Genomic DNA, 25,343 nt, shown 5'->3' on the forward strand with positions numbered 1-25,343 from the left:
AATGTTTGCACTTGAAGACTTCCCAGGATTTTCTGCAGCATGGCAGGATTCTGTGCCAAACAAACTGATGTATAAAAGCTTCTGTGAAGTCCGTAAATAACACCAATCCCATGTCATTGATCTGATGTTTAAATCACATCAATCTGATGGCTGATCGACATCAGTCTGATGCAGATTAACCTCTGTTGGTTTGGTGATAGTTGGATGGTTCTGTGCTGTGCAGCTGGTTCCTTGAACTGGCTCTGTGGAAATCTTTTCCAGGGAAAGCTGGATGAACTCATACAGAGGTGGCCAACTCTCCAGCTGTTGTTAAAACAGCTGGAAAGTTATTTATTTATTTATTTATTTATTTATTTTAATCTTTATTTTATCTTGTTTATTTATTTTATATCTACCTAAACTGCTTTGGAAACTTCTGTTGAAAAGTGGTATATAAATATTAGTCGTGGCTTTGACTGTGGACTCCAACTCCTATAATCCCATCATGGCTAACCTTGAATATAGGAAGCTGCCATATACTGAGTCAGACCACTGGTCTATCTAGCTCAATATTGTCTACCCAGACTGGCAGCGGCTTCTCCAAGGTTGCAGGCAGGAATCTCTCTCAGCCCTATCTTGGAGAGGCCAGGGAGGGAACTGGGAACCTTCTGCTCTTCCCAGAGCGGCTCCATCCCCTGAGGGGAATATTTTACAGTGCTCACACTTCTAGTCTAAGTAGATTAAGCTAGTTCCCAACCTCTGGCCTCCAGATGTCATTGGACTACAATGCCCATCATCCCCTTTGGCCATTGTGGCTGTAGATAATGGGAGTTGCAATCCAACAACATCTGGAGACCCAAGATTGGAAAACCCTGCCTTAAGGTACTGCGAAACTGCCCCATGGTATTAGGCCAGTTCATCTGCACAAATCAGGTCACTTGCTCGCTCTCTCATACTGAAAAGCCTCAATACGAACTGGTCTGCTGCACACATCTTCACCCACAGCTGTGAAATGTGCCATTATAATCACGGAATTCTCCCTGCACAGGAGAATTCTACAAGTCTAATTAAAAGCCTGGGTGAACAAATGTGTCTTAACATTTGATGTTTACACATTTTGCTGTTTATATGTCTTAGTAGCCTTTTAAAATGTTGTCAGAGATGGGGAGGCTCTTATTTCAGCAGGGAGTGTATTCCAAAGTCTTAGGGTGGCAACAGAGAAGATTCATCCCTGAGTAGCAATCAGACAAACTGGTGGCAACTGCAGACAGACCCCGTGGTCTCAATAGGCAGCAGGGCTCACAACGAAGCAGGTGTTCCCTTAAATAACTTGTTCTTATGAGCTTTGTTTTAAGAAGATGGATGTACTTACTCTGATATCACACGTAGCTTCTCCCCAACTTGAAAGATTGGCTGACTTATATCCGGGGTGGGATAGTCATAAAGGACAGCAAGAAAATCACTCCTGAGGCCTGAAGAATGAATGAATGAATGATTGGTGTAAAACGTGCAGTAGTAGACTGAAGTCTGATCTACATAGTCAGCAAAATCCAGCAGTAGCCTTGCACATCACATAAAAACATGTCTAACAGGATATGGGTTGAAGTGAATCAGCATTCAAAATGAGCATTTAATTTCCAGTAAAAGAGATGCTAGGGCTGAAGTTTGTCTGCAAACATCTTCTGCTCTGAAAGCTTTTCCTCAAATCGATGTTATTTGGAGACTCAGTGGAGAGAGAAGAGTACTCTGCACTTGTCTAGGGGCACTCTGCTTCTGTTCTTAGGTCACATGTCCCAGGGTTGAACCCTGTCATTTAAAAAGAACAGGTGCTAGGGCTGTATTGTATTCAGATGCAGTGGCTGACCTCCAGGGCAATGAACTATGCAGTAGCACAGGATGTTAGCGTTGTTGTGCAAAAAAACCCAGGGATGCATGGAATGGTGCAATAGTGCTATTGCGCAAACATCCCCACTGAAACACATGAGGTGTGCTTAATTCCTGTGGGGTATTAAAACATTTTATGAGCCACCCAGAGAACTATTTGTTATGGGGTGGCTAAGAAAGTTGTATTATTGTTATTTATTTATTTATTATATTAACTTTATTAATTGCACAACTGTTGTGTGAGCAGGCTTGTGGTTGTACAGCTCCTGTCTGGAATGTGAGCTCAAGATGTAGCACAACTAGGTAGCACATCAGTTCTGCACTAGCATAATGATCTTTGATATGCGGTATCAGGGCTAAACCTAGGGTTTTTAGCACCTCTAAGCCAGGTGTTTCCAACCTGTGGTATGCCACATGTTGCTGAGCTACAACTCCCATCATCCCCAGCTCCAATGAATTGTGGCTGGGGATGATGGGAGTTGTAGTTCAGCAACATTTGGAGTACTACAGGTTGGGAACCCCTGCACTAGGCAAACTAGGACTTCCCCCACACCCCACCACATTCAGTTAAAATTAGGTTCTTACATTATATGCTCACCTGGCAGAGTGAGCATATAATTTTTGTGCTCATATGCAACAGGATTCGCGATGGGTACGCCTAAGAGAAATATAAATATTATATATATATATATATATACAGAGGCGTAACTATAGGGGGGCAGGGGGGGCACGTGCCCCGGGCGCCATCTTTTCTGGTCACATGGGGGGCGCCGCCATGACCAATTTTTTGTAAAATTTTGTAAAATTTTTTGTTAATACAAATGTTTCCTGCTCAGTGCAGCAGCGCTGCAGCAGTCAAGGGAGCGCGTTGGTGCCCCCTTCCCCACGAGCGGTCCCTTCCACGCCTCCTGCGCCCCCCCATTGCTTTGCTGGCGCCTGGCAGCCAGTCATTGGTCTGGCTTGGCGGCGGCAGCGGGCGCTTGTGAGGAAAAACCTAAGTATAATGTAGTATGTTGGGGGGGGCGGTGGCGGGGGGCACGGTGGGGGGGGCGCCATTTCAGTGCTTGCCCCGGGCGCCGTTTTCCCTAGTTACGCCTGTGTGTGTGTGTGTGTGTGTGTGTGTGTATCTCTCTCTCTCTCTCTCTCTCTCTCTCTCTCTTAGGCGTACCCGTTGCTAATCCTATGTGTGGCAGCTCTCGCGAGAGTTTGCGAGCGCAAGCTGCCAGCAGGGGAAAGGGGAAAAGGAAAGAGGCAGTGCCAGAGGCAAGGTGGGAAACAAAATGGCGTTGGGGGGGAGAGACAAAACAGTGGCGGATGGAAGAAACTGGCCGTGGTGGCGACGGCAGGTGGTGGGCGAGGGATAGAAAACAATGGTGGCAGTTGTGGGAAGTGGGGGAAGAAAACAGTGGCAGGTGGTGCAAGAAAATGACAGTGGGCAGGAGGGTGGGCAAGGGAAGAAAGTGGAGGCAGCGGGCAGGCTGGGAAAGAAAGCGGTGGTGGCGGGCAGGAGGACGAAACTGGAGGTGCAGATGCTCTGCGCCCGGCCCAGCTAGTATACTTTTATTTCATATAATAAAATGATATGCTCACCTGGAAGATGTGCATGCGCAGTGGCCATTTGAAGGGCAAACCAGGCTGACCTCTCAAGCACCCACCACACATATACATCAGCCAGGTGAGCAGTGGGGACAGGGCAGCAATGGCGGTCTTACAGGTTTTGAAAGGTATAATCTTTTTCCTCACTGCCTCCCTGCCTGCCACAGCCACCATACAAAAGCACCTATGCCTGCTCTGCACCCCACAAGAATCGGTGCCCTAGGTGGCCACCACCTTGGTATGCCTGGTGGTCAGGGCAGCCCTGTGCTGTATGCTGTTCTAGATGTCAGCCTGTGTATTAACTCTGCACTGGTTTTTTCAGTTCATTCCCTCCTCCAGCTCCTCCCCTGCCAGCTCTTTGATTAGGAGAAAACCTGTCACAGGCCTAAACTGAGAGCTTTGTTGTGCAGCTGTAAATAACTCTGTGAATAAATCTATTTAGTTACGTACCCCTTTGTGTAGCCTAATGCAGTAGGCAGGGTTCAAGAGACAACCCAAAGGCTGAACTCAAATACAAGTTGTTCTGAGCTATTCTGTAAGGGTGGTCTAGAAATTGAACGAAAAATAATAAGAAATCATAAATAAATAAACAAAGCGCAGTTCATCCTGTTAAGAAGTGACCTGAGCCCGATTCAGACATTATGCTGTACGAGAGTTCAGGTGTCTTTACACTCTTAGATGTGTTTATATGAATGACTTGGACCTGTGTTCATTCTAAAGTGAACCGGGATACAAGCCGTTCAAATGGATGGTACAGATAGGAACTATACTACTGTACCTGCGTTCAGCACAACATGTGAATGACTGTACCTGTGTACAGATCTGTACCTGTATGCACTGTACATTCGTTGAACGACTGTTGGACATAACGTGTGAGTGGGTCTCTTGGTTTTGCTACGGTTGCCACTGGTGCTTCTAATTCCAGCCAAGGCTCTACCTTTGGCTGGTGAACAATATTAAAAAATATGTTGACTTCTCTGCCTTGCACAAAAAGCATATCTTTATCAGTCCAATAGTACAAAAATAGTTTGATGCTTAAATATAGCACAAGGAGGAAATGTAAAACCACAGGAAGTCAGACAAATCAAGGTCGTCTTCCTGTTCAGTTACTCGTTGAGTATCTCCTGACTTGACTAGTTCATTTATTCCAGCAAGACAGTTTGTGGGCATTGGATCTCATAAGCACTTTTGTTATAAGGTGGAGAGCTACATTTACATGGCCTGCTTGTTCATGCATGCATGTTTTTTTTTTTGGAGGAAAGTGAAATCATAGGGAGGGACCATAGCTTGGTGCTTTACACGCAGAAGGTTTTGGGTCCAATCCTTGGTATTTTCAGTGAGAGACTATTCACATAGCAGTAGAAGACATGCTACGTATGGGGGGTGTGTGTGAGGCTTTTAGTTCATAATATTCTAAAGTGTTATTGATAGCGATTTTAAATTGTTTTACATGATGTAATGTTTTAATGGTTTTGTGCCAAAGACTGGTATATAGGATAGATGGATGGATGGATGGATGGATGGATGGATGGATGGATGGATAGATAGATAGATAACATAAGAACAGCCCAGCTGGATCAGGCCCAAGGCCCATCTAGCTCAGGATCCTGTTTCACACAATAGCCCAACAGATGTCACTGGAAGCCTACAGGCAGGAGTTGAGGGCATGCTCTCTCTCCTGCTGTTACTCCCCTGCAACTGGTACTCAGAGGCATCCTGCTTCTGAGGCTGGAGGTGGCCTATAGCCCTCCGACTAGTAGCCGTTGATAGACCTCTCCAACATGAAGTTATCCAAACCCCTCTTAAAGCCATCCAGGTTGTTTACTGTCACCGCATCTTGTGGCAGAGAATTCCACAAGTTGATTATGTGTTGTGTGAAGAAATACTTCCGTTTGCTGGTCCTAAATTTCCTGGCAATCAGTTTAATGGGATGACCCCTGGTTCTAGTGTGATGTGAGAGGGAGAAGAATTTCTCTCTACCCACTTTCTCCACTACATGCATAGACCTCTATCATGTCTCCCCGCAGTCGTCTTTTTTGTAAACTAAATAGCCCCAGGTGTTGTAGTCTTGCCTCATAAGAAAGGTGCTCTAGGCTCCTGATCATCTTGGTCGCCCTCTTCTGCACCTTTTCCAGTTCTACAATGTCCTTTTTTAGATGTGGTGACCAGAATTGTACAGAGTACTCCAGATGTGGCCGCACCATAGTATTGTATGAGGGCATGATAATATTAGATGTTTTATTTTCAATCCCCTTCCTAATGATCCCTAGCATGGAATTGGCCTTTTTCATTTTGCAGGAATAATGTGAAGCTATCTGCTATCCTTGCGCTAGCACAACACTTGTGCAAACGGATCAAGTCTGCAAAAGACTGCACAGCATTTGAGCATCTGCTGAACTACATGACCCAACACAATCCTCACAGAGCCCATTTGAGCATGCATGGTGGCCATTTTGTTTTCAGCAGCCATTTTTAATTTTTTTTTAATTTTTAAGAATGGCGCCCCCCTTCAAGTGGTGCCCGGGGCACGTGCCCTGCCTGCCCCACCCTAGATATGCGCCTGGCTGTAAGGTGGTTAGTGGGGAGATTGGGCTTAGCCTTCTCTCCCCACAGACGATCACCAGGCAGCCCTGGGTGGCCGGATCAGCCACTCACACAACTGCAGGCTCCGTCACAGAGCTGGTGGGGGCTGTGGGGATTGGGGGCTGTATGGCCCCCGGAAGTTCCAGGATGCCCCATGCAAGTGCATGGGGCATCCTGGAGAGACCCCTGAGCCCGGGAGGCTGCTTGCAGCCTCCCACCCAGCAGTCTTCAGCCTCCCGGTCAGCGGTCTACTCGTGTGTCACCACATGCCACAGCAACACAAGAGCAAAATGCAGAGGTTAATGGAGCACTTGCTCTGTTAACCTCGGCTAAGGGGAGGGGGAATTAGTGAGGTTTGTTGCCGGGAGCCACGTGGCTCCTGTTGTAGCACACAATCGCCAAAAAGCAGGCTAGACTCCCTTAGCCCACTTTTTGTTGATCATGAGAATCGCCTCAATGTTAAGCTAGATGGTCTGACTCAATAAGACAGCTTCATCCAATGTTTTCACATATATGTTCACCATGCGAATAACACGAATAGCCAAAGCTCTCCTCAAGACAAGGAGAAAGTAGCTTGCCCCTCACCCTGAAATTTTATTCCATCCCCTGGAGACCCCAAAATGAAGGCTGACAGCGTGAGTTTTCAGGGCAAATGTCTTTAAAATTCAAGCCAATTGCCCCTCAAGATAAAAATGGAAAGATACAAATTTCCAAAGGTGCTATATGCTGAAAGGATCCACACTAAGGAATGGAATTCATATTTCCAACCACTCGCAGATGGAAATAAACCCTTTTTGCACAATATATCTGTGGATATGAACATGTGGAAGGAGGATTGTACCTGCTGGCCTCACCCTTGCCTTCCACGTGTTCATGAGAGCCTACAGCTATGTTTAATCTCAAATAGAATGCTTGTAGTCCGGCTAGATGGTTATATGTGGGAGGTTTGGAAGGGAAACATGGAACTACGATTGTATATTTAGACAGCTGAGAAAGGAACAATTTAGCTCCAGCCTGGGTCTGCCAATATGCTTTAAAATCAACGAAATGCTTTGTTTTCTTGATTAAATGTTAGGGTTGTGCAAAATGATTCAGATGCAAATTGATTCTGCTTGAATCTGGGTGATTCGAGTTATTCAAATCCAAATTGATTTACCCCTTAAACGGGCAATTTGATTTGAATTTGAAATGAATGATCAAAATTCGATTTGAATTCAATTCAATAGCCATTTAGCTCCTTTAAAAAAAACTGTTCAGGCTTCCTGGTTGGTTTAAAAAGGCACTAAAACAATGTCTAATTGATTTGAATTTGATTCAAATTCTAACTGAACTTTCGGACCAGATTCAAATCTGACTCGAATTCAAAATGAATTTTCAGAATTTGATTTGAATTCAAAACAAATTTTAAAAAATTGTTTTGTGCACTTCTCTATTAAATGTTTACTTATGAAATCACTCACAATTGGCCTATAAGATACTACCATACCTTGTTCAAAATGAACTTTTCCAGTTGCAATTTACTGAGGATATCCTCACAAGCAGCCTAACCCAGGCTAGGGCAGCCCGGTTAGGCTGCATGTGCAGAGTGCCGAGATTACAGTCGATCCCGCACTGTTGCCCTGCCTAACCCAACTTTTTACCCTGGCCTATCGCCAGGGTCATGTGTTGCTTGTCACACGGTGCATTTTGGGATTTTTAGAGGCCGTGAAAATGAGTCCTGCCTCCAGAGATCCATGCTGCATGGAGCAGCTCGGATTGTGTGGGCGTGTGCTGGCATGCCAGAGAGGAGCTCCATTGGCCACCGGGGGGGGGCGGAAAGGTAGGTGGGACCCTGCCTTACCTTCTGCCTACCTTCCCCACCCAGGACTTGCTTGTGTGCAAGGCCGTATTAAATGGTAGGCTGTGCAATGGATCCATTAGAAGCAAGATGAATCTACCCTTCCATGATTCAGAGATTTCACTTTTTGTTGAGCTTTAGGAACATAGGAAAGCTGCCTTATACTGAGTCAGATAATTGGTCCATCGAACTCAGTTTTGTCTAAAGTGACCGGCAGCAGCTTCTCCAGGGTTTCACACAAGAGTCTTTCCCATGCCCAGCTGGAGAGGCCAGGGATTGAACCTGTAACCTTGGGCATGCAAAACAAATGCTCTGGCACAGAGCTATGGCCCCATCTCCCAATGGGAATATCAGTGCAGAGAAACCATCTGATAAAAAATTATCTGATGTTTTTGCTTGGGAAGAACCCTTGTAATCGCTTTGAATGTCAAAATTTCCTTGCAGTGATCCCCTTCCCCTGAATTTCAGAAGGGCAGCTTTAGGGCTTGCCTATCTATCTATCTATCTATCTATCTATCTATCTATCTATCTATCTATCTATCTATTATTTCTATGCTCCCCAAAACCTGCACCTCTGGATGGTTTACAATGAAATGTGTACATTACAATGCGTACATATGTGTACACATTTGACAACATTTTTTTAAAAAGCATCCTCAGATCTCCTCCATTGTAAATGGGCAATGTACTAGGGATGGGCACCAAGAAATAGGGAGTGCTCTGAGCACACACTCTTGGTGCTGCTGCAACTTCTGTATCATGCCAATCCACCACAGTCATTGGAGAATGCCGGGTCCCTTCTGCCTCCTAATATCCTCTCCTCAACTCGAAATGCTGCTTATGAATGTCAGGCAATGGAGGGGACCTGGCATTCTCCACTTGACATTGATGGGTTCACAACACAAAAGAAGTGGCAGTAGTAGGATCATGCACTCACTGAGAATGGGTGGTATTCTCCTGCTTACTTGCCTCCATTACATGTGAAACCGTTCTATCTCAATTCAGTAGCTGTATGGTTACTGATCCGTATGTGCATACAATTTACAACTATTCACACAGCAGCATATGCAAAGTTCATTTTCAAGGGGTCCAACTGGATGGGGTCATAGCTCAGTGGTAGAGGATCTGCCTTGTATGCAGAAGCTCCCAGGTTCAATTCCCGGCATCTCCTGGTAGGGCTGGTAAAGACTCCTGCCTGCAACCTTGGAGAATCTGCTACCAGTCAGTGCAGACAATACTGAGCTAGATCAGGGATTCTCAGCGTTGGGTCCCCAGATGTTATTGGACTTCAACTCCCATAATCCCCAGCCCCAGTGGCCTTTGGTTGGGAATTATGGGAGTTGAAGTCCAATAATATCTGAGGATCCAACATTGAGAATCCCTGAGCTAGATGGACCAATGGTCTGACTTGGTATACGAAAGCTTCTTATGTTCCTTAGTTTGCATATAGTAATTAACATATAGTATATGCACCTAGACATTCATACAACAAAATGTGTGAATAGTCCACCTGCCTGATATGCTCCAGGTGGTGCAGCTGGGAAATGACTTGATTAGCAAGCCAGAGGTTTGAATCCCTGCTGGAAAGTTTCCCAGACTACGGGAAACACCTGTATCGGGAAGCAGCGATTTAGGAAGATGCTGAAAGGTATCATCTCATACTACGTGGGAGATGACAATGGTAAACCCCTCCTGTATCCTACCAAAGACAACTACAGGGCTCTGTGGTCTCCAGGAGTTGACATCAACTCGCTGGCACACTTTAGGTTTAGTGTAAAAGCAAGCATCTAACTAGACGACAATGCATCTAACATCACGTCTAGTTTGGCTGTAAGCCCGAGAACATGAAACTGAAATCGTCATATCTACTTCCTCCATTTCGTTCCCCTTCCTCTGTTGTTTTGCTTGTGTCTGTACCTAGATTGTAAGTCCCTTGGGGCAGGGACCTCTTATTTTTTGTGAAGTGCCACACACATGCTTGGCACTGTATAAATTAATAATAATTAATAATTAATAAAGAAACTCATTTATTGCATAGGAAATTCTGCCATTACTGCTCAAGTTGAATTCTTGAATGCATGCCAGCGATTTGTATCTCTTTCTTCCCTCCTCTCTCCCCGCTCACCTCCTGAATCTTAGCTTAAACAGACTTACCAGATTGCCAAGCTGTATGGGCCGCAGGTGTGGTTCGTGGTGTTTTCATAGTGTTCCCCATTGTTCTCTTGACTTCCTCCAAAGCACTGCCTTCAGAACTAAAGCAGCAAAGGCATATACAAAGCCTCAGGTTAGCACCTGCTCTGCCGAAACGTAAAGATGACCCACATACAATAGCTCATTCGAGAAGCAACATCAGCATATACCCTGCATTTGTTTTTTGAAATTTGACGTGTGGCATGCATCTAACAGACGCAAATAACATGCTAAATTTCTCACAACTTCTCTCAAGTTATCGTAGCTGTGGCAGCAAACCACAACCAGTTGCTAAGAACTGCTGTACGAAAGAACAGTTTCCATGGCCGCTGACTTAGCATATAATAGGAAGTTGCAGTCAAACCATGAGTAAATATAAATATGCATCATGCATGCACATGCGCAATGTCCCTTGAAGAGAACTCCTGGGCACAGGGGTTGACATAGCACAGAAACAAACCCCTAGTATCTACGCATGCTAGCCTCCATCTCCTCGAATTTGTCCTCCAGCCTGTTGTGGTTTTACCCCTCCCTGCCCCCCCTTTCCCCACTGACGCAAGAGAATCACCTACTTCCTATTCCTCAAATTAAACAGATACACTACTTGTTCATCTGTCGCTTGTTCTCATGAACACTTCAGCCAATGATAGCTGTGGTTTTAGTCCCTACGTAAGGACCCAAGATGGTTGTGTGAAAACAAAGGCTATGAGCCTGTGCCATTGAAGAGCTTGTTGCCAGCATGAACGGGGGTGGGGGCAGGGGGTAGGGGGTAGGGATGGACAGAGCCCAATCACAGAATCACAGAGTTGGAGGGGAACCTCAGAGGTCTTCTAGTCCAACCCATGCTTACAGCACGTGGCAGACAGTTCCACTGTCGTATAGCTCTCAAAGTTAGGAAATACCGCCTGATGTCTGCCTGCTGCTTTGTAATGTCAACCCACTGTTAATAAGCATGCTAGGAACGTGCTTGATCTGTACAGTAACTGGCAAGTACCTGCTTTGCCTAACCCACTTAATCGGATTGTTGTGAGAATTAGGGATGTGCACAAAACCACCCGGCCTGGTTCAGTTTGAGTTTGAACCAAACTCAAACTGCACCGAGCCAGTTTGGTTTTGGCCCCCTTCGGGCCAGTTGGTTTCAGTTTGGGGGGGTTCAAACAAACATGTTTTTTTTTTAAAAAAAAAAATCTTTTTTTTCCTTTTCCTTTAACTTACCCTCTCCATGGGGCTTCTTCAAGTTGGTGGGGCATATCCATGGAGGTCCCCCCTCCGGCTATTAGAAATTACCAGATTAGGGTATCTTTGGACATTTCTGGGCCTACTCCCTGGTGCAGCGGCCATTTTGGAGGCCGAAGATGCTCAAACTGAGCAATTTCTAATAGAAGGAAGGCCGGCGGGGGAGGTGGAACTTCCACGGACACAGACACACACACACACGTCACCTTGGAGAAGCCCCCCAGAGGAGGTAATTTTTTAAAAAAATTATGCTTTCAAAAAACATTCAATGAAACCCCCCCCCAACTGAACTGAATGGAGGGGGGGGGATTCGAAGGGGGCCAAAACCAAACTGGCCTGGTGGGGTTTGGTTTAGGTTCAAACTCAAACCTAAAGGGGGTTTGGGTTAGGTTCAAACTCAACACTAAAACTTCAGAAATTCACCAGAAATCAGCCCTTTGCCCAATCTCTCTGCAATTGGGGTGGTAGCCTCCACCCATTAGGCAATACTACCCCACCCCACTTTTTTGCTCCTGGGACCCGAAATTTGAGCAGACGTCACATCAGACCTTTTTGCATTGAAGTCAATAGGATGCAAAAAGGCGGGAAATTCAAATAGACGTCATTGCTCAAAATGTACGGGGGGAAAGAAGGCCACAAAATGGAGCTCCCAAACATCCAAATATTTCGGATCCGAAACAGGGGTGATTCGTTTCGGATCCAAAATTATTCAGATTTCTTTGAGGGTGATTCGGTTCGGCTCCGAATTACCCAAAATTCTCTGTTTCGGGTACAGATCGTTCTGTACCCGAAACGTTTCGCACATCCCTGATAGATAGATAGATAGATAGATAGATAGATAGATAGATATTAAAACTCAGGCAAAAACTTTGAATAAAAAGCGTGTTAACTGTTTAGGTGATTCTTTGGTTTAATGCTTTATAGTGTAATGAAGCTATTAGTCTTGCCTTGATTTATTTGTAGAACCAGCGTCTGATTGTAGTGGCCTCTGGCTAAATGCAATAAAAGAGACTTAATTAATTAATTAAAAGCCACAACAATAACTTAATTTATTAGCCACCCCATAACAACTGTTCACAACGTAAAAAAATAAAATAGCAATTGAATAAAATGTGATTAAAACACATTAAAGAAACTATGATAAAACAGAAAAGCATTTTAAAACTTTTTTAAAAGGCCTGGGTGAGCAGAAAGATCTTCATCTTATAGACAATACTGATGTAGATAGACCTATTGTCTGACTCAGTATAATGCAACTCATATGTCCATGCCTTCTATTATCTCCACGACAATCCTGTGAAGGAGATTAGGCTGAGATAGAGGATCTCAGGGGCATAGCCATCATTGGGAAAACGGGTTCAAATAACCTGGGCCGCCCCACCTCAGGGGCCACGTCTTATGGCCCCGGACGCAGGGGTGCTGGTTTAGCTCCCGAACGGGAGTTGGACAGCCAACGCTGTGTTTGCAGCGTGGCCAGAAGCACCTCTCACCTGTATTTAAGGCAGTGAAGAGCAGCTCCTGGCCACGCTGTGAATGCAGCACCGGCCTGGCTCTAATTCCTAAACAGGGCCACACAGCCCCCATTCGGCTAGCCCCCACGTCTTGACGTCAGACATGGGGGAAGGGTGAGCAGGGCCGCGGTGGCGGCTGGTCACGGGCGGCCCACGGTCTGGCTCCACCACTGGAGGCTCTACACGTGATCCGTGTGTAGAGCCTAATCAGGCTCTGTGGGGAGAACGGGCGTAGCCCACTCTCCCCACAGACGATGGGCAGCAAGATGGACCACCCACATGATTACCAGCTCTGTCATGGAGCTGGTTGAGGTGGGAGGGATTGGGGGCCGCCTGGCCCCCAGAAGTCCCAGAACGCCCTGCACAAGTGCGCGGGGCATTCTGGGGAGACCTCTGAGGCTGGGAGGCTTGCTGTAGCCTCCTAATCGGGGGTCCCCTCATGAGTCACCGTGGTGCGGAGCCACTCCGCAGTGTCTCATGATTGGGAAAATGGGTGTTTGCTCTGCTAACCTCATTTAATTGGGGAGGGGTACTTAGTGAGGTGTGCTGCTGGGAGCCACATGGCTCCTGTTGCAGCACATGATCACAGGAAAGTGAGCTGGGCTCCCTTAGCCCGCTTTCCTGTGGTCGTGAGGCTTCATAGTGTGACTCTCCTAAGGTTAGCCAAAAAGCTTAATGGCTGAGTGGGAATTTAGGAAGCAGGAAGCTGCCTTATACTGAGACAGACCTTTGTTCCATCTAGCTCTGCATTGTCTACACTGACTGGCAGCAGCTTCTCCAAGGTTGCTGGCACGAGTCTCTCTCAGCCCTACCTGGAAATGAAATCCCTCCCTGGGATTGAACCGAGGATCTTCTGCATGCAAAGCAGATGCTCTGCAACTGAGTTATGGTCCCATCTCCCAAATCTGAACTGGAATCTCCCTACTTCTAGACTGACATGCTAAACACGTTACCACATTATGCCTTTTTGAACTATTTGGAGAAATGATAGGATAAGATACAATTGTGATAAAGTATATATATTACATCATACTGTACTTGTTAGTGAAACAGCAAATCACTGAACTAAAGCCACATCTCTCATTTGTCTTGCTGTTCTTTTGGAATCAGAAAAGTGATGGAAGGTGGTGGTGGTGAGAAAATGGGGAAAACTTGATACAAGTGTCCAAATAATAGCTTTCACCCTGAATAAAGCAATGCTCCAACCCTGAGATTTAACCCTGTTCCACCACAGTATTCACTGAACCTTCCATCCTCTTTGCACCCATGCAGTTTATTGGCTGTGCCTGCAATTCGTAACCTTTTTGCTCCTACAGACCTACCAGATCCTCATGTATTACCCACCTTATTTATAGAATATATTTACCTAAGTCTCTGATAAAAATTAGAGAAAAATAAATACTCAGGATAATTGTTATTTTCAAGAACTTTATTCTGGCTCACCAGGAAGCAAATTAAATACATGGACCCCCAGGGAACATAGGAAGCTGCCTTCTACGGAGTCAGGCCATTGGTCCATCTAGCTCAGTATTGTCTACCCTGACTGGCAGCGGCTTCTCCAAGATTCCAAGCAGGAGTCTCTCCCAGCCCTACCTGTAGATGCCGGGGATTGAACCTGGGACCTTCTGCATGGAGAACCAACGCTTTACCACTGAGCTATGGTCTGAACTGCAGGTTAAGAATCCCTGAGCTAGACAAGGTAAATTTTTTGAGAACTGGCAAGTTTTAGGGGCTTGATATGAGAGGCCAGTTTCTTGTGGATGCAAATCTGCACATGCAAAAATAGATATCAGGCTTTAGCAGGGGGCAGGAAATGATTCTTAATAAGACCAGCCCAGCTACAGAAAGAGTGGCTGCGGCACATTGCTGAAACTAACAGGTCTGGGTCTGGTCAGTGCCAGGAAGGGTGACTAATCTGGAACCCTGTGATGCTTCTTTGAGTTTCATGGGTGAAGGCAGGTGGGATATTTAAAAAATGAATGTTGCACAGGTTGTGAGGAAGCAGGCTGCATTCCAATAGGTGCTCCCCAGGGTTCCAGGGCACATTTCTCAGATTGTGTAGTTGGGATGGTTTCAGGGAACCTCATGAATTGCCCTCTATGTGCCTTCTTGTGTGGGCCTTGAGAAATGGGGGCACAGAGGGGGTTTCAAGGAATAGGCCCTTTTGAGGGCCCCAGGCCCTTGCCAGCTGCCCAGCGATCCCAGCCCTGTGTGCAATATTGAGGGCAGCATGAGGTCTTGGGCCAGCTCTGGTACTTAACGAGCACTAAAGCCCCCCCCCACTTTTTTAGTTCTGCATAGTACTTTAAAATGTTATTCTGTGTAGTTGAAAATAGAATATCGCAAGGAATGAGCGAAGGAGCTGAATACTGACACACTCGAGAGATTTTAAAAGCAGGAGTATAGAAAAGGAAGGAAAATCTCCTAAAGAGGGGAAGAGAGGGAAAATGGGAGATTATCGCGACCTTTTCAAAGGAAAAATCAGAACTACACAACGGTATGTGAAAGTAATCTGTGTGCCTAGCATGCATTGCTAAAACCCACCCCTGTGCATTATCCTTGCTGGGCACACATCGTTTGTTGCCTAGAGTAAGATTCCAAGCCATTTTGAAGCCCACACATAGTGGGAGACAATCCTCACATCTGGGAAGCACCATTGACAGCACTATTGCAGAAGAGTGTTGGATTCCTTGATGAAGACTCTGTGGGGAGTGGCAGTGGAGTCTGAGGGAAGCGACTTTGGCAAGGGAAGGAGAAATGAGTAGCATTGATCAGGGTCTGGGCTCCAGAGGAGCCTGGACCACTCTCTTGGCTTTTGTCATTATCGTCAGTCACCTTTTGCATCATCTACATATGAACATAGGAAGCTGCCTTATATTGAGTCAGACCCTTGGTCCATCTAGCTCACTATTTTCTGCATTGACTGGCAGCCGCTCTCCAAGATTTCTGGCAGGGGTCTTTGCCAGCCCTACCTGGTGATGCTGCCAGGGATTGAACCTGGGACCTCCTGCATGCAAAGCAGATGCTCTGCCATTGAGCTGTGGCCCATCCTCATCTAACACAATACAACTTTTGTATGACTTGAATTTTTGAGCTGCACAAATATTCTTTTAGAATGGCACCTTTTTTTTTTATTTGAATTGCCTGTTTAGTGTCTGGTTGCACATTTTAAAAAGCCCTGGAGATGTTTGAAGTGAGATACTGGAGTGGAATTGCCTCTCGAGCCTTTAATTGTGTCTGCAGCCCTGTCGAGACATGTAAAGTATTTTGTAAGATGCCAATTTTTGTTTGGTTTGTGTCCATCAAAGCTTTTCTGATTTTGGCTCAGAAAAGCAAGTTCATACCTTCAGTTTTCTGTGTTTATATCTGTGTATGTTTTTCCAACATAACCACACATACACTATTTTTATTATTCTAAAAGATATAACATTCATAACATGATTCTAAGGCCTCATTTTCCCTATTCCATGCCAAGTCTCCCAGAAATGTTCTAACCCCTGCTAACTGAGCAAAGAAGCACCTTTTAAAGTGGCGATTCTCTTATATTTAGCAGGAGGAGAGCAACTGTCCCTATCCAACCCCGGCATAGCATCCCTCCAGTGGCTGTTGCTGGTATCTGCCTTATGTTTATTTTTAGATTGTGAGCCTTTTGGGGACAGGAGGCCATTTTATTTATGTATTATTGATTTTTCTATGTAAATGGCTTTGAGAACTTTGGTTGAAGAGCGGTATAAAAATATTAATAGTAGTAGTAGTAGTAGTAGTTCTCTTGAATGGGACTCCAGACAGACGAGAGCTTTCTGCAGGGTGCAGAAGTGGTTTGGTGGAGGGATTGCTGCTTTGTGGCATGTACATTCATCCCACTTTTGCATCTGGTAAACAGGTTTCTGTGGCGTTGATGTGGAAATTGTATTTCAAAAATCTGTTTGACAGAGGCAACATCAGGACAAAAGAAATGTGTAGCTCACTAGTAGAGCATTTGCTTTGCAGGCAGAGGGTCCTACTTTTACTCCCTGGCATCTCCAGGTAAGGTTGGGAGATACCCTCTCTGAAACCTTGGAGAGCCCCTTCCAGTCAGCGTAGACCACACAGTGCTCAATAAACCAAACTTAGGATAAGCGAGCTACCCATGTTCCTATGTTGGGCACGATGCGTCTCCCACACAAATTTCAACTCTCTTACCAAACACAACTGGTAGTATCTGGCTTGTCTGTTCCACTTGGACCTAGTAAGGGGATTGGGGTTGTCTGCTTTCCACAGCAAAAGAGGTATGTGGATGAAGGGAAAGGAACCCATCCCCTTGCTGGCCACCTGGGGCTCCGGTGCTACAGTCCCTTTTCCCTCAGCCAGTCTCTGACAACGAAAGTGAATCAGAACCCTGTTCAGACATGAGGCTGTGCCTGTGTTTAGATGTCTGTACGCACGGACATGTTTTTGTGTGAATGACTGAATCCGTGTCCATTGAAAATCTGGACCTGGACACAGGAACCTTCAAATGCAGGGTAGAGATAGGAAGTGCACTTCTGGGCCTGGGCTCAGCATAGCATGTGAGTAACTGTACCTGTATTTGAATCTGCACCTGTCAGAGACAGCCCTTCTGTGAGGCAAAGTGAAGCAATCTCCCTAGGCAGCAATTTACTGGGCTGCCAGTGATGTGGCAAAATATCCTCTTGGCCCCACTTTTTAAAAAAGGGGAGGAGGAGGGCTTGCATGGGGGCGGGTGGGCTGCAAGTCTTTGGTGCCCTGCCTCGGGCACCTAGAGGTCTTGAGCCTCCGCTGGTACCTCCACTGATACTGGCAGGGGCTCCCTAAGGTTTCAGACAGGGTATCTCCCAGCCTTACCTGGAGATCCCAGGGAGGGAAAGTGAGACCTTCTGCTTACAAAGCATATGCTCTACCAGTGAGCTACAGTCTCATCCCTCCCTACTCCCCATGGTGTATTATTATTAAGAACACAACACACACAAACACACACACACACACACACACACACACACACACACACACACTTCTTTTGTCCCGATGTTGCCTCTGTCAAACAGATTTTTGGACACAGATTGTACGAGTGTTGAACATAACATGTGAACAGGGATCTGGTTCCAGAGAAAAGTGGTTGAAGTGACAAGATGTGGCTCTCCTCCTCTATGAACCCCTTTTGGTAGAAAAACCCCACCCCACACCCATTCCTCACGTTAGACGTCAGCAGGGCAGATGTGAATAAAGACACGTGGATGCCCCCACCTTGTCTAGGTTACTATCAAGGCAACATTTCTCTGACTAAGCCTAAAAGCCTTGACCTGTGAGTCTTTCCCCCCAAGCAAAACACTTTCCCAGCTTGCTTGGATTGAGCAAGAGATTCAGGTGCCGTTCTGCCGCGAGGGAACCCCTCTGCCCTGATATGCATGAGAGTATAGCTTACCTTGTGTTCAGACGCCAGGCATGGTGCCTCTCCTTTCACCAGCAGAATCCAGTGTTCATGTTGTACAAAAAGCAGGTTCGGAGGCAGCTGGCCGAATGAGGCTTTTGGGAAGTTCGCCCTGTCATGTAGAACCGTACTTGCTAAACAAGCCACATACTTCCTCTTAAGGAAGGGCTCGATGTACTTGCATAAGACGAGGTTCCTGTTGCTGGGAGGTGGTCTTGGCTTTGCAGGAGGCTGCTTCTTTATGTCTCGTCTCTGGCAACGGTGCGAGCAGTGCATCTCGCTCGAAGACAATCCACAGAGCCCTTTGTAGATGGCATGTATGGTGCCTTTCCTACCAACTCATCGTTGCGCTGTAGGCAGCCTGCAGAGCCAACCGGGGAGGCATCTTTGTAAGGCTGGCAGGCAATGGAGCAGGCTCTCCTATGCGAGGTCTAACAGCCAGGGTGACATGCTCAAGGCTCAAGCCCGGGCAAAGGCTAGAAAGCTTTCTATACCAAGCCCCACTGGGTTAGAGGAAACTTAATGGGCTGCTTGTGTGATAATTCAGTCAATCGGAATGTATTCGTCCACTGACTTGAAGATAAAAATGCCCCCATAGGGTAGAAGCACTGGAGATGCTTCTGGATCTGAGCCTCCTGGTCCACGCAGAGGCCAATCGCGCAGGCGTGCGGCCTCCAAAATGGCTGCTGGGAGAAGGCTGAAAACTGGCTGAAGAGCGGTCAAACCGGCTGGAGGGGGCCATAGGGAGAGCTGACGGGGAGAGGGGGAACTCCCACTGACACACACCCCTGCTGCCTCCAGGAACTCCCCCGAGGGGGATAAGGCACATTTTTTTCTTTTTTTTAAAAAAAAATGTTCCCGAACCCTCCCCCGGACCAAACCGAACCAGGGGGCATTTTTGAGGGGGTGCCAGACTGAACTGGCCCGGTCAGGTTCAAGTCTGGTCTGGACTCGAACCGAACCAGTGTTTTAATTGTCCTCTGGGAGTAGGAGCAGAGATGGAGCCGGAAAACCACATTTGGGGCAGTATTCTACAGCCCTGGTGCCACAACAGAAAAGGCCCCGCCCGTGTCCACCCACCATACCTATGAGTAGGGTTGTCAGATCTGCTTGAAGCTATTCCTGGATATTTCCCCCACAGTATTTTTCACAATATCAAGAAATTAACCTGGATTGCTTTCAGAAGCCTCCTGGATATTGATGCAGATTCCTGGAGACTCCAGAGCAATCCTGGAGGGTTCGCAACCCTATAGTGATGAAGTGCATAGTAGGACTCAGCAGCTGGCCTCAGTGCTCAGGCAGTTTTGCACAGGAAGGAAGAAACAGTATCAGGCCTGAGCCTGGGATGAATGTGTGTCCTGCCAGCCTCCTTTACTTCAGTCCTTGTAATAATACTTGGCACAAAATAAACATGACTCCTAAATGAAAATAGACTCAGTGGCTGCCTTCGGACATAACACGGAAACACGGGTCCAATGGGCCCACGATTCCACTCCCCCCTTTCCCCCCACTCTCCCGTCCGCATTCGGGAATTTGGGTAAGCTGCCTCTTTGCAGTCAGTGAGACTGCAGTGAGGTGGCAGAGCTGGCTGTGTGGGCTTTCTGCTTGTCTGGACAGTCCACACAGCCAATCGGGACAAAGGGAGGGAAGAGCTTCTTCCCTCAACTCCAGTTCTGTGAATGTAATGCTGCTGCTGCTGCAGAAGTTTGTGGTGGCAAAACTGTACTCTGACCAAAGGTTCAGTGGAGTTTGGGGAGGAAAACTGCGGGTCCCTTTCCACCGCAAACTCCATTTCCCCAAATTAGGGTGTGTGGGTGAGGAAACTGGCGGTGAAGGGACCTCCGGTTTCCTGTTATGTCTGAATTAGGCCCACGTGTCTCTTTCAGTGAACAGACATATCTTGGACTTGTGGTGGCAAGCATGACGTGTCCCCTTAGTTAAGCAGGGTCTGCCTTGGTTGCATATGAAAGGGAGACTAGAAGTGTGAGCATTGTAAGATATTCCCTTCAGGGGATGGAGCCACTCTGGGAAGAGCAGAAGGTTCCAAGTTCCCTCCCTGGCACCATCTCCAAGATCGGGCTGAGAGAGACTCCTGCCTGCAACCTTGGAGATGCCACTGCCAGTCTGTGAAGACAATACTGAGCTAGATAGACCAATAGTCTGACTCAGTATATGGCAGCTTCCTATGTTCCTAGGTCCACCAAACTGCCATTGACACCATCTAACTCCAAGGTAGTGGTAAAGCTGTATAGGATACCATGCTATATCCATATTGCCTAAGTGATGCATATGTTAAGGGTGTGGCCTTTAACTGTCATTTCCTGAGATTTTAGATCTGGAGTGAGCCTGGAAAGCCATTAACAAAAAACATTAAACCAAAAGGTTTTTATTTTTGATGGGATAATAATCATACTTTGCACTTGTATAATGCTTCCACGTGTTTAAAGAGCTTCATGTATGATATCTTGTTGTAATCTCTACAACAAATCTGTAAGGCAGAAGTTCTTAAATTAGGGTCTTCCCTCATCCCCAGTCACACAAGAGCTTGATTCAGACATTATGCTGTACAAGTGCACAGGTCTGTACACATATACACATGTTTGTGTGAATTTCTGTATCTGGGTTCATTTTAAAAGTGAGCCTGGATACAGGCCCTTCAAATGCATGGTACAGATAGGAAGCACACTTCTGTACCTGTGCTCAGCATGACATGTGAATGACTGTACCTGTGTACAGATCTGTACCTGTGTATACTGTAGACTCATTGTATGATTCTTGAACCTAACATGTGAATGGGCCTAAAATGAGTGGGTAGTATTATCCCCCTAAGGCAGCCGCGACTGAGGCTTACTTAAGGCCAGTTGGGGAGTTCATAGCAGAAGTGAGCACTGAGTCAGAGTTCCCTAAGCTACACCAGATACAACACAACCACTGCGAATGTGTGAGGACCAATGCCCACACACTGCATGTGCCATTCCTTTACATTTGTGACATGGTTCTTTCTCTGGTTTAACCGATCGTGACCTCTTCTGGGATGGAGCAATGGAAAGCCACTTTTGCAGAAAAAGTGATTTTCATGCTGCTGATGAGGAAGTTGGGCAGTGATGCATAGGAAGAGACACCGCGATGCTAACATATGGGGAAATAAAACAGAGAGCACAGCGTCCTTTATGTACGCTGCACAATATTAACACAGCTACTTTTGCATTTGGACATTTCTCTGAAGAACACTCATTCATGACTGTGTACAATTGCATAATTCACACAAGAGGTCTTCTCGACTGATGTAAAGTGAGTGGGGGAGGGCAGTTGGGGGGATTGCTTCACCTGAATTAGCCATTTGTTTTCAGGAAGGTGAGATTTTTGTGGCCGTCCCTTTTATTTTCTGTTAGGTGGAAGAAGAGGGCAAGCAGTGTTGCAGAGATCACTGCAGGTCACCCCCACTTTTGTCCCTATGTGAGGATCTTTGTGTCATATAGCCAGGTAGTGTGCTGGTTTGAACTATGGGTCTCTGTGATATTATGATCATTGACTATGCATGCTTATGGTACTCCCCTGCTAACTGGGCAAAGAGGCCCCTTTTAAAAGTGGCGATTCTCTTTATTGAGCAGGGGGAGAGCAACTGACCCTGTCCATCCCCAGCACAGCATCCCTCCTGTCTATCTTATGCTTTATTTTTTTTAAGATTGTGAGCCTTTTGGGGGAAAGGGAGCTATTTAATTATTTTATTATTCATCCCCCCACCCCCCGTAAATTACTTTGGGAACTTTTGTTGAAAAGTGGTATGTAAATATCTGTATCGTTGTCTTCGGTACTTTACATCAGCAGCATAGATGGAAAGGACAGTCTGTTTTTGTATGCAAGGTGCTCTTTCTTCCTGGTAACTCTTAATCTTCAGCAAAGTTGATTACAGTGCTGTCAGAAATGACACCTTCGTAGTTCCAATGTGCATTTGCATATGTGGTAGGGGGCAACACATGCAGAAATGGTGGCTGCCACTGTGATAAAGGCAAGTTGGCTTGCTTATTACATTTATGCCCTGCCTGTCTTCCATTACGGAACTTAATAAAGCCTTTATGGGGCAGCCAGTTGTCACCTCCCCTCCAGGCACTGACCAGACTTAAATTTGCTGGCTGACATCCCAACGAACGCTCACTGGTGCAAACATGTTTCGCGGGTGCAGGGACGTTTTGCTAGCTTGGGAGCTTGCATTCCAGACTAGCGTTGCATCACTGCGACAGTGTGCACTTGCACCCACGGTGGCCTGCCTCCTGCTGTGCAATGGTTTCCTCCGTTTGTACATGCAGCAGAGGAAGATGCAAAGCTATCCACTCTCCTTGTTGTGCAACCCTGAGCCTCCGCTCAGCTGCATGACCTTCTTGCGTGGGTGACGGTGAACTTTGTTTCACTACTGCAGTGTTCATCTGGATCTCAGCTGCTTAGTTTCAGCAAGGGGACTGTATCATGTGCCTTGGGATTGCTTGAACCTACTCTTCCCAAGGAGGCTTCCTGGTTGCTCCAGTGGATCATTGGCAGCTGAAAAACAAGAGTGGTTTAGAAATCTTGTAAATACTGGTGGCCCTTGTGATCCATGGTTTCAGCAACTGAAGTCAGAGGTGCTCTCACCCCCGGCACTTGGGGACCCAGCCCGTGGTCTCCGAGGTCTGGGAGGAGGCCTCCAAGGGACCAGGGGAGCCTCCAGCGGACCTCCTGTTGCCATCCCGCTGCTGCCCCGCTGTGCCGAACCACCAAAAGTTACCTTATTTTTAGCTGCCAATGTGCGTGGCCGGGGGTAAGCTGAGCAGGCCTCCCCCCGCCCCAAGGCTGTCTGGCCCAGCAGTCTGTGAGAACTGTGAGGCGCTCCTTTCTGTGCAGGCAGGCTGGAGCACCTCACAGTTTCCAAGGATCACTGGGCCAGGCAGGCAGGCAGGCCCAGCGGCTGCTCCTCCCACCATCACCATGGGGCGGCGGGAGGCCTGCTTGGCTCACCCACCCCCCACCCTGGCTGTGCACATTGGCGGCTAAAAAGAAGTTAACTTTTGGTGGTTCGACAGGCCAGTCGTGGGGTGGCAGCATGAAGCCCCCCCCCCAAAATTCAAGGGGGGCTCACGGTAGTGGGGGCAGTCCAGGTACCAGTTTTACCTGGGTGCACCACTGACTGTGGTTTCATGTATCTGTGGATTGATCTAAGAAAGGGATCCGCAACGTTGGGCCCCCAGATGTTCTTGGACCAACTCCCATAATCCCCAGGCCCAGTGGCCTTTGGCTGGGGATTATGGGAATTGAAGTCCAAGAACATCTGGGGGCCCAACGTTGCAGATCCCTGATCTAAGAGACCCAGGCCCAGGCCAGGAGGTCATACATAACCAATGGACCCATGGTTCTGTGCCCCACTCTCCTGTCCGCATTAGGAGTCTGGGGAGAGTATTCTCTCTGCAGTCAGTGAGACTGCAGAGAGGTGGAGGAGCTGGCTGTGCGGGCTTACTTTGAACGACAGCCTGCACAGCCAATCAGGTTGGAGTGAGGGTGGAGCTTCCTCCCTCAATAATGGCTCAGAGTGGTCCAATTTTCAGTGCCAGTGTTTGTATATAATGCTGGTGCCGCAGAAATGAAGTTTGCGGTGGCAAAGCTCCACTCCGACCAAAGATTTAGAGTGGAGTTTGGTGAGGGAAAATGTGGGTTGCTTTCCCCCTGCAAACTCTATTTCCCCCAGTTTGTACATTCAGGTTTAGCAACCAGAGCTGAAGGGACTTCTGGTGTCCAGTTATGTATGAACCGGACTAGATTTTCATTATCCATGGTACTAAAAATAGGCAAAGTGACTTCCACCGGCATTTCCAGTCCAGAGGCAGCGCAAAGCCATGTTGTGGCTCATGCTTTTAAAAACCCACAAAAAACCTAGGCTGTGAAAATTGGCAAAATATCAGCTGGTTTGGGGGGCATTGCTGGAAAGTAAGGTACTGTGCTGTATTCCTTTTATTTCTGCTTCCCTCCCACATTTTTTGTGATTTGGAGCAAAAAAGAAAAGTGCGGGAGCCTAACCGCCGGATTCCCAATAAGTTAAGGTTTCGTTATTTGTGGTTTTCGTGTTTGCGGTTGTAGGTGAGATTGGAAGCTGTGCGAATAACAAGGGCTTCCTGTAAATAAATAAAAATTAATTTTAGGGTGTTGCTTTTATAAGCCTCCTTAACCTCTGAAAAGGTGTCATACAAATGTTTTAAATGAAAGGGATAAGAACTACCTTATGTTGAGTAAGAACTCTTGGCCATTCAGCCCACTGCTGTCTAATCTAAGGGTCAGCATCTTTGAGACTCCCGGAATATGAGCCTATAAACTACCTTATGCCATGTCTGAATTATTTCTTCAGCCTGGTTGCTCTGTATTATCAGGGGTCAGTATCCTGGATCCCCTGGGTCAAATATCTCACTAAGAAATGTCATTCCTATCCTCCCCACCTCAGTTAGCAATCTCGAGAGATTCAGTTCTGTGTAAGAAACAGCTTCCTCTGTGTGGAAATAACTCCATTTCAGGCAGTTTCCAACTTCTGTTTTCACATAGCTTATCTTGAGGTCGCCAGAAGAAGACAAGGAGAAAATGCCAATAAACAACAGAAGTGAATTTTTTTTTAACTGTATGTCCCCCCGCCCCCTCTAAATGTTTAGCTCCTTAATATAATTACATTTTTGGTTTCAAACATTTTAAAAAGGGGAGTGGTATAAGAAAACATAATCCATGTTACCACAGCTTAAAACAAATTTAAAGGCAGATCAGAAACTTCTCTGGATACAAATATTATAGGGGAAAGAAGAAGAAGAAAAACATATTGAGGAAGTGGCCTGTAATATAGAAACCAGCCCAACACTCAAGATGCTGAACATATTGCAAAAATTCCAGTAAAAGAAACAAACAAGTGCTTTCTTTTGGCAAAATGGCCCTCAGAGCATTCTGAAATGTTCCTTAGATTTACCAGCTCAATTGTATTGCGTTGTAGATTAGCAATGTTTGGAGCTGTCAGCTTTTGTCTTAAAGAAGAAAAAAATTGCCCTTCAGACTGAGTGCCTCCCAGCTTAATATACAAAATGATTTCCCCCATGAGCTTGTA

The 25,343-nt window shown here is 46.5% G+C and overlaps 2 protein-coding genes across 4 annotated transcripts in view; one reads left to right on the forward strand and one right to left on the reverse strand.

Moving 5' to 3' along the window:
• SLA (Src like adaptor) overlaps positions 1-18,371 on the reverse strand; it is a 40,769-nt gene extending 22,398 nt beyond the window's left edge. The window contains exons 1-4 of one of the 3 annotated variants that reach the window (XM_053250729.1): positions 18,236-18,371; positions 12,253-12,297; positions 10,034-10,131; positions 1,352-1,451 (exon numbers count right to left, since the gene is read on the reverse strand). In XM_053250729.1, the coding sequence (XP_053106704.1) occupies positions 1,352-1,451; positions 10,034-10,094 (161 nt within the window). In that variant the 5' untranslated portion in view covers positions 10,095-10,131; positions 12,253-12,297; positions 18,236-18,371. The remainder of the gene's footprint in view (positions 1-1,351; positions 1,452-10,033; positions 10,132-12,252; positions 12,298-18,235) is intronic. The other 2 variants (XM_053250731.1, XM_053250730.1) reach the window with 2 other exon arrangements.
• The window catches only part of TG (thyroglobulin), a 240,257-nt gene that overhangs the window by 157,030 nt on the left and 57,884 nt on the right, over positions 1-25,343 (forward strand). The gene's annotated exons all lie outside the window — the stretch shown is intronic.

Source organism: Hemicordylus capensis, chromosome 4 (assembly GCF_027244095.1).
Source record: "Hemicordylus capensis ecotype Gifberg chromosome 4, rHemCap1.1.pri, whole genome shotgun sequence".
NCBI lineage: Eukaryota > Metazoa > Chordata > Lepidosauria > Squamata > Cordylidae > Hemicordylus > Hemicordylus capensis.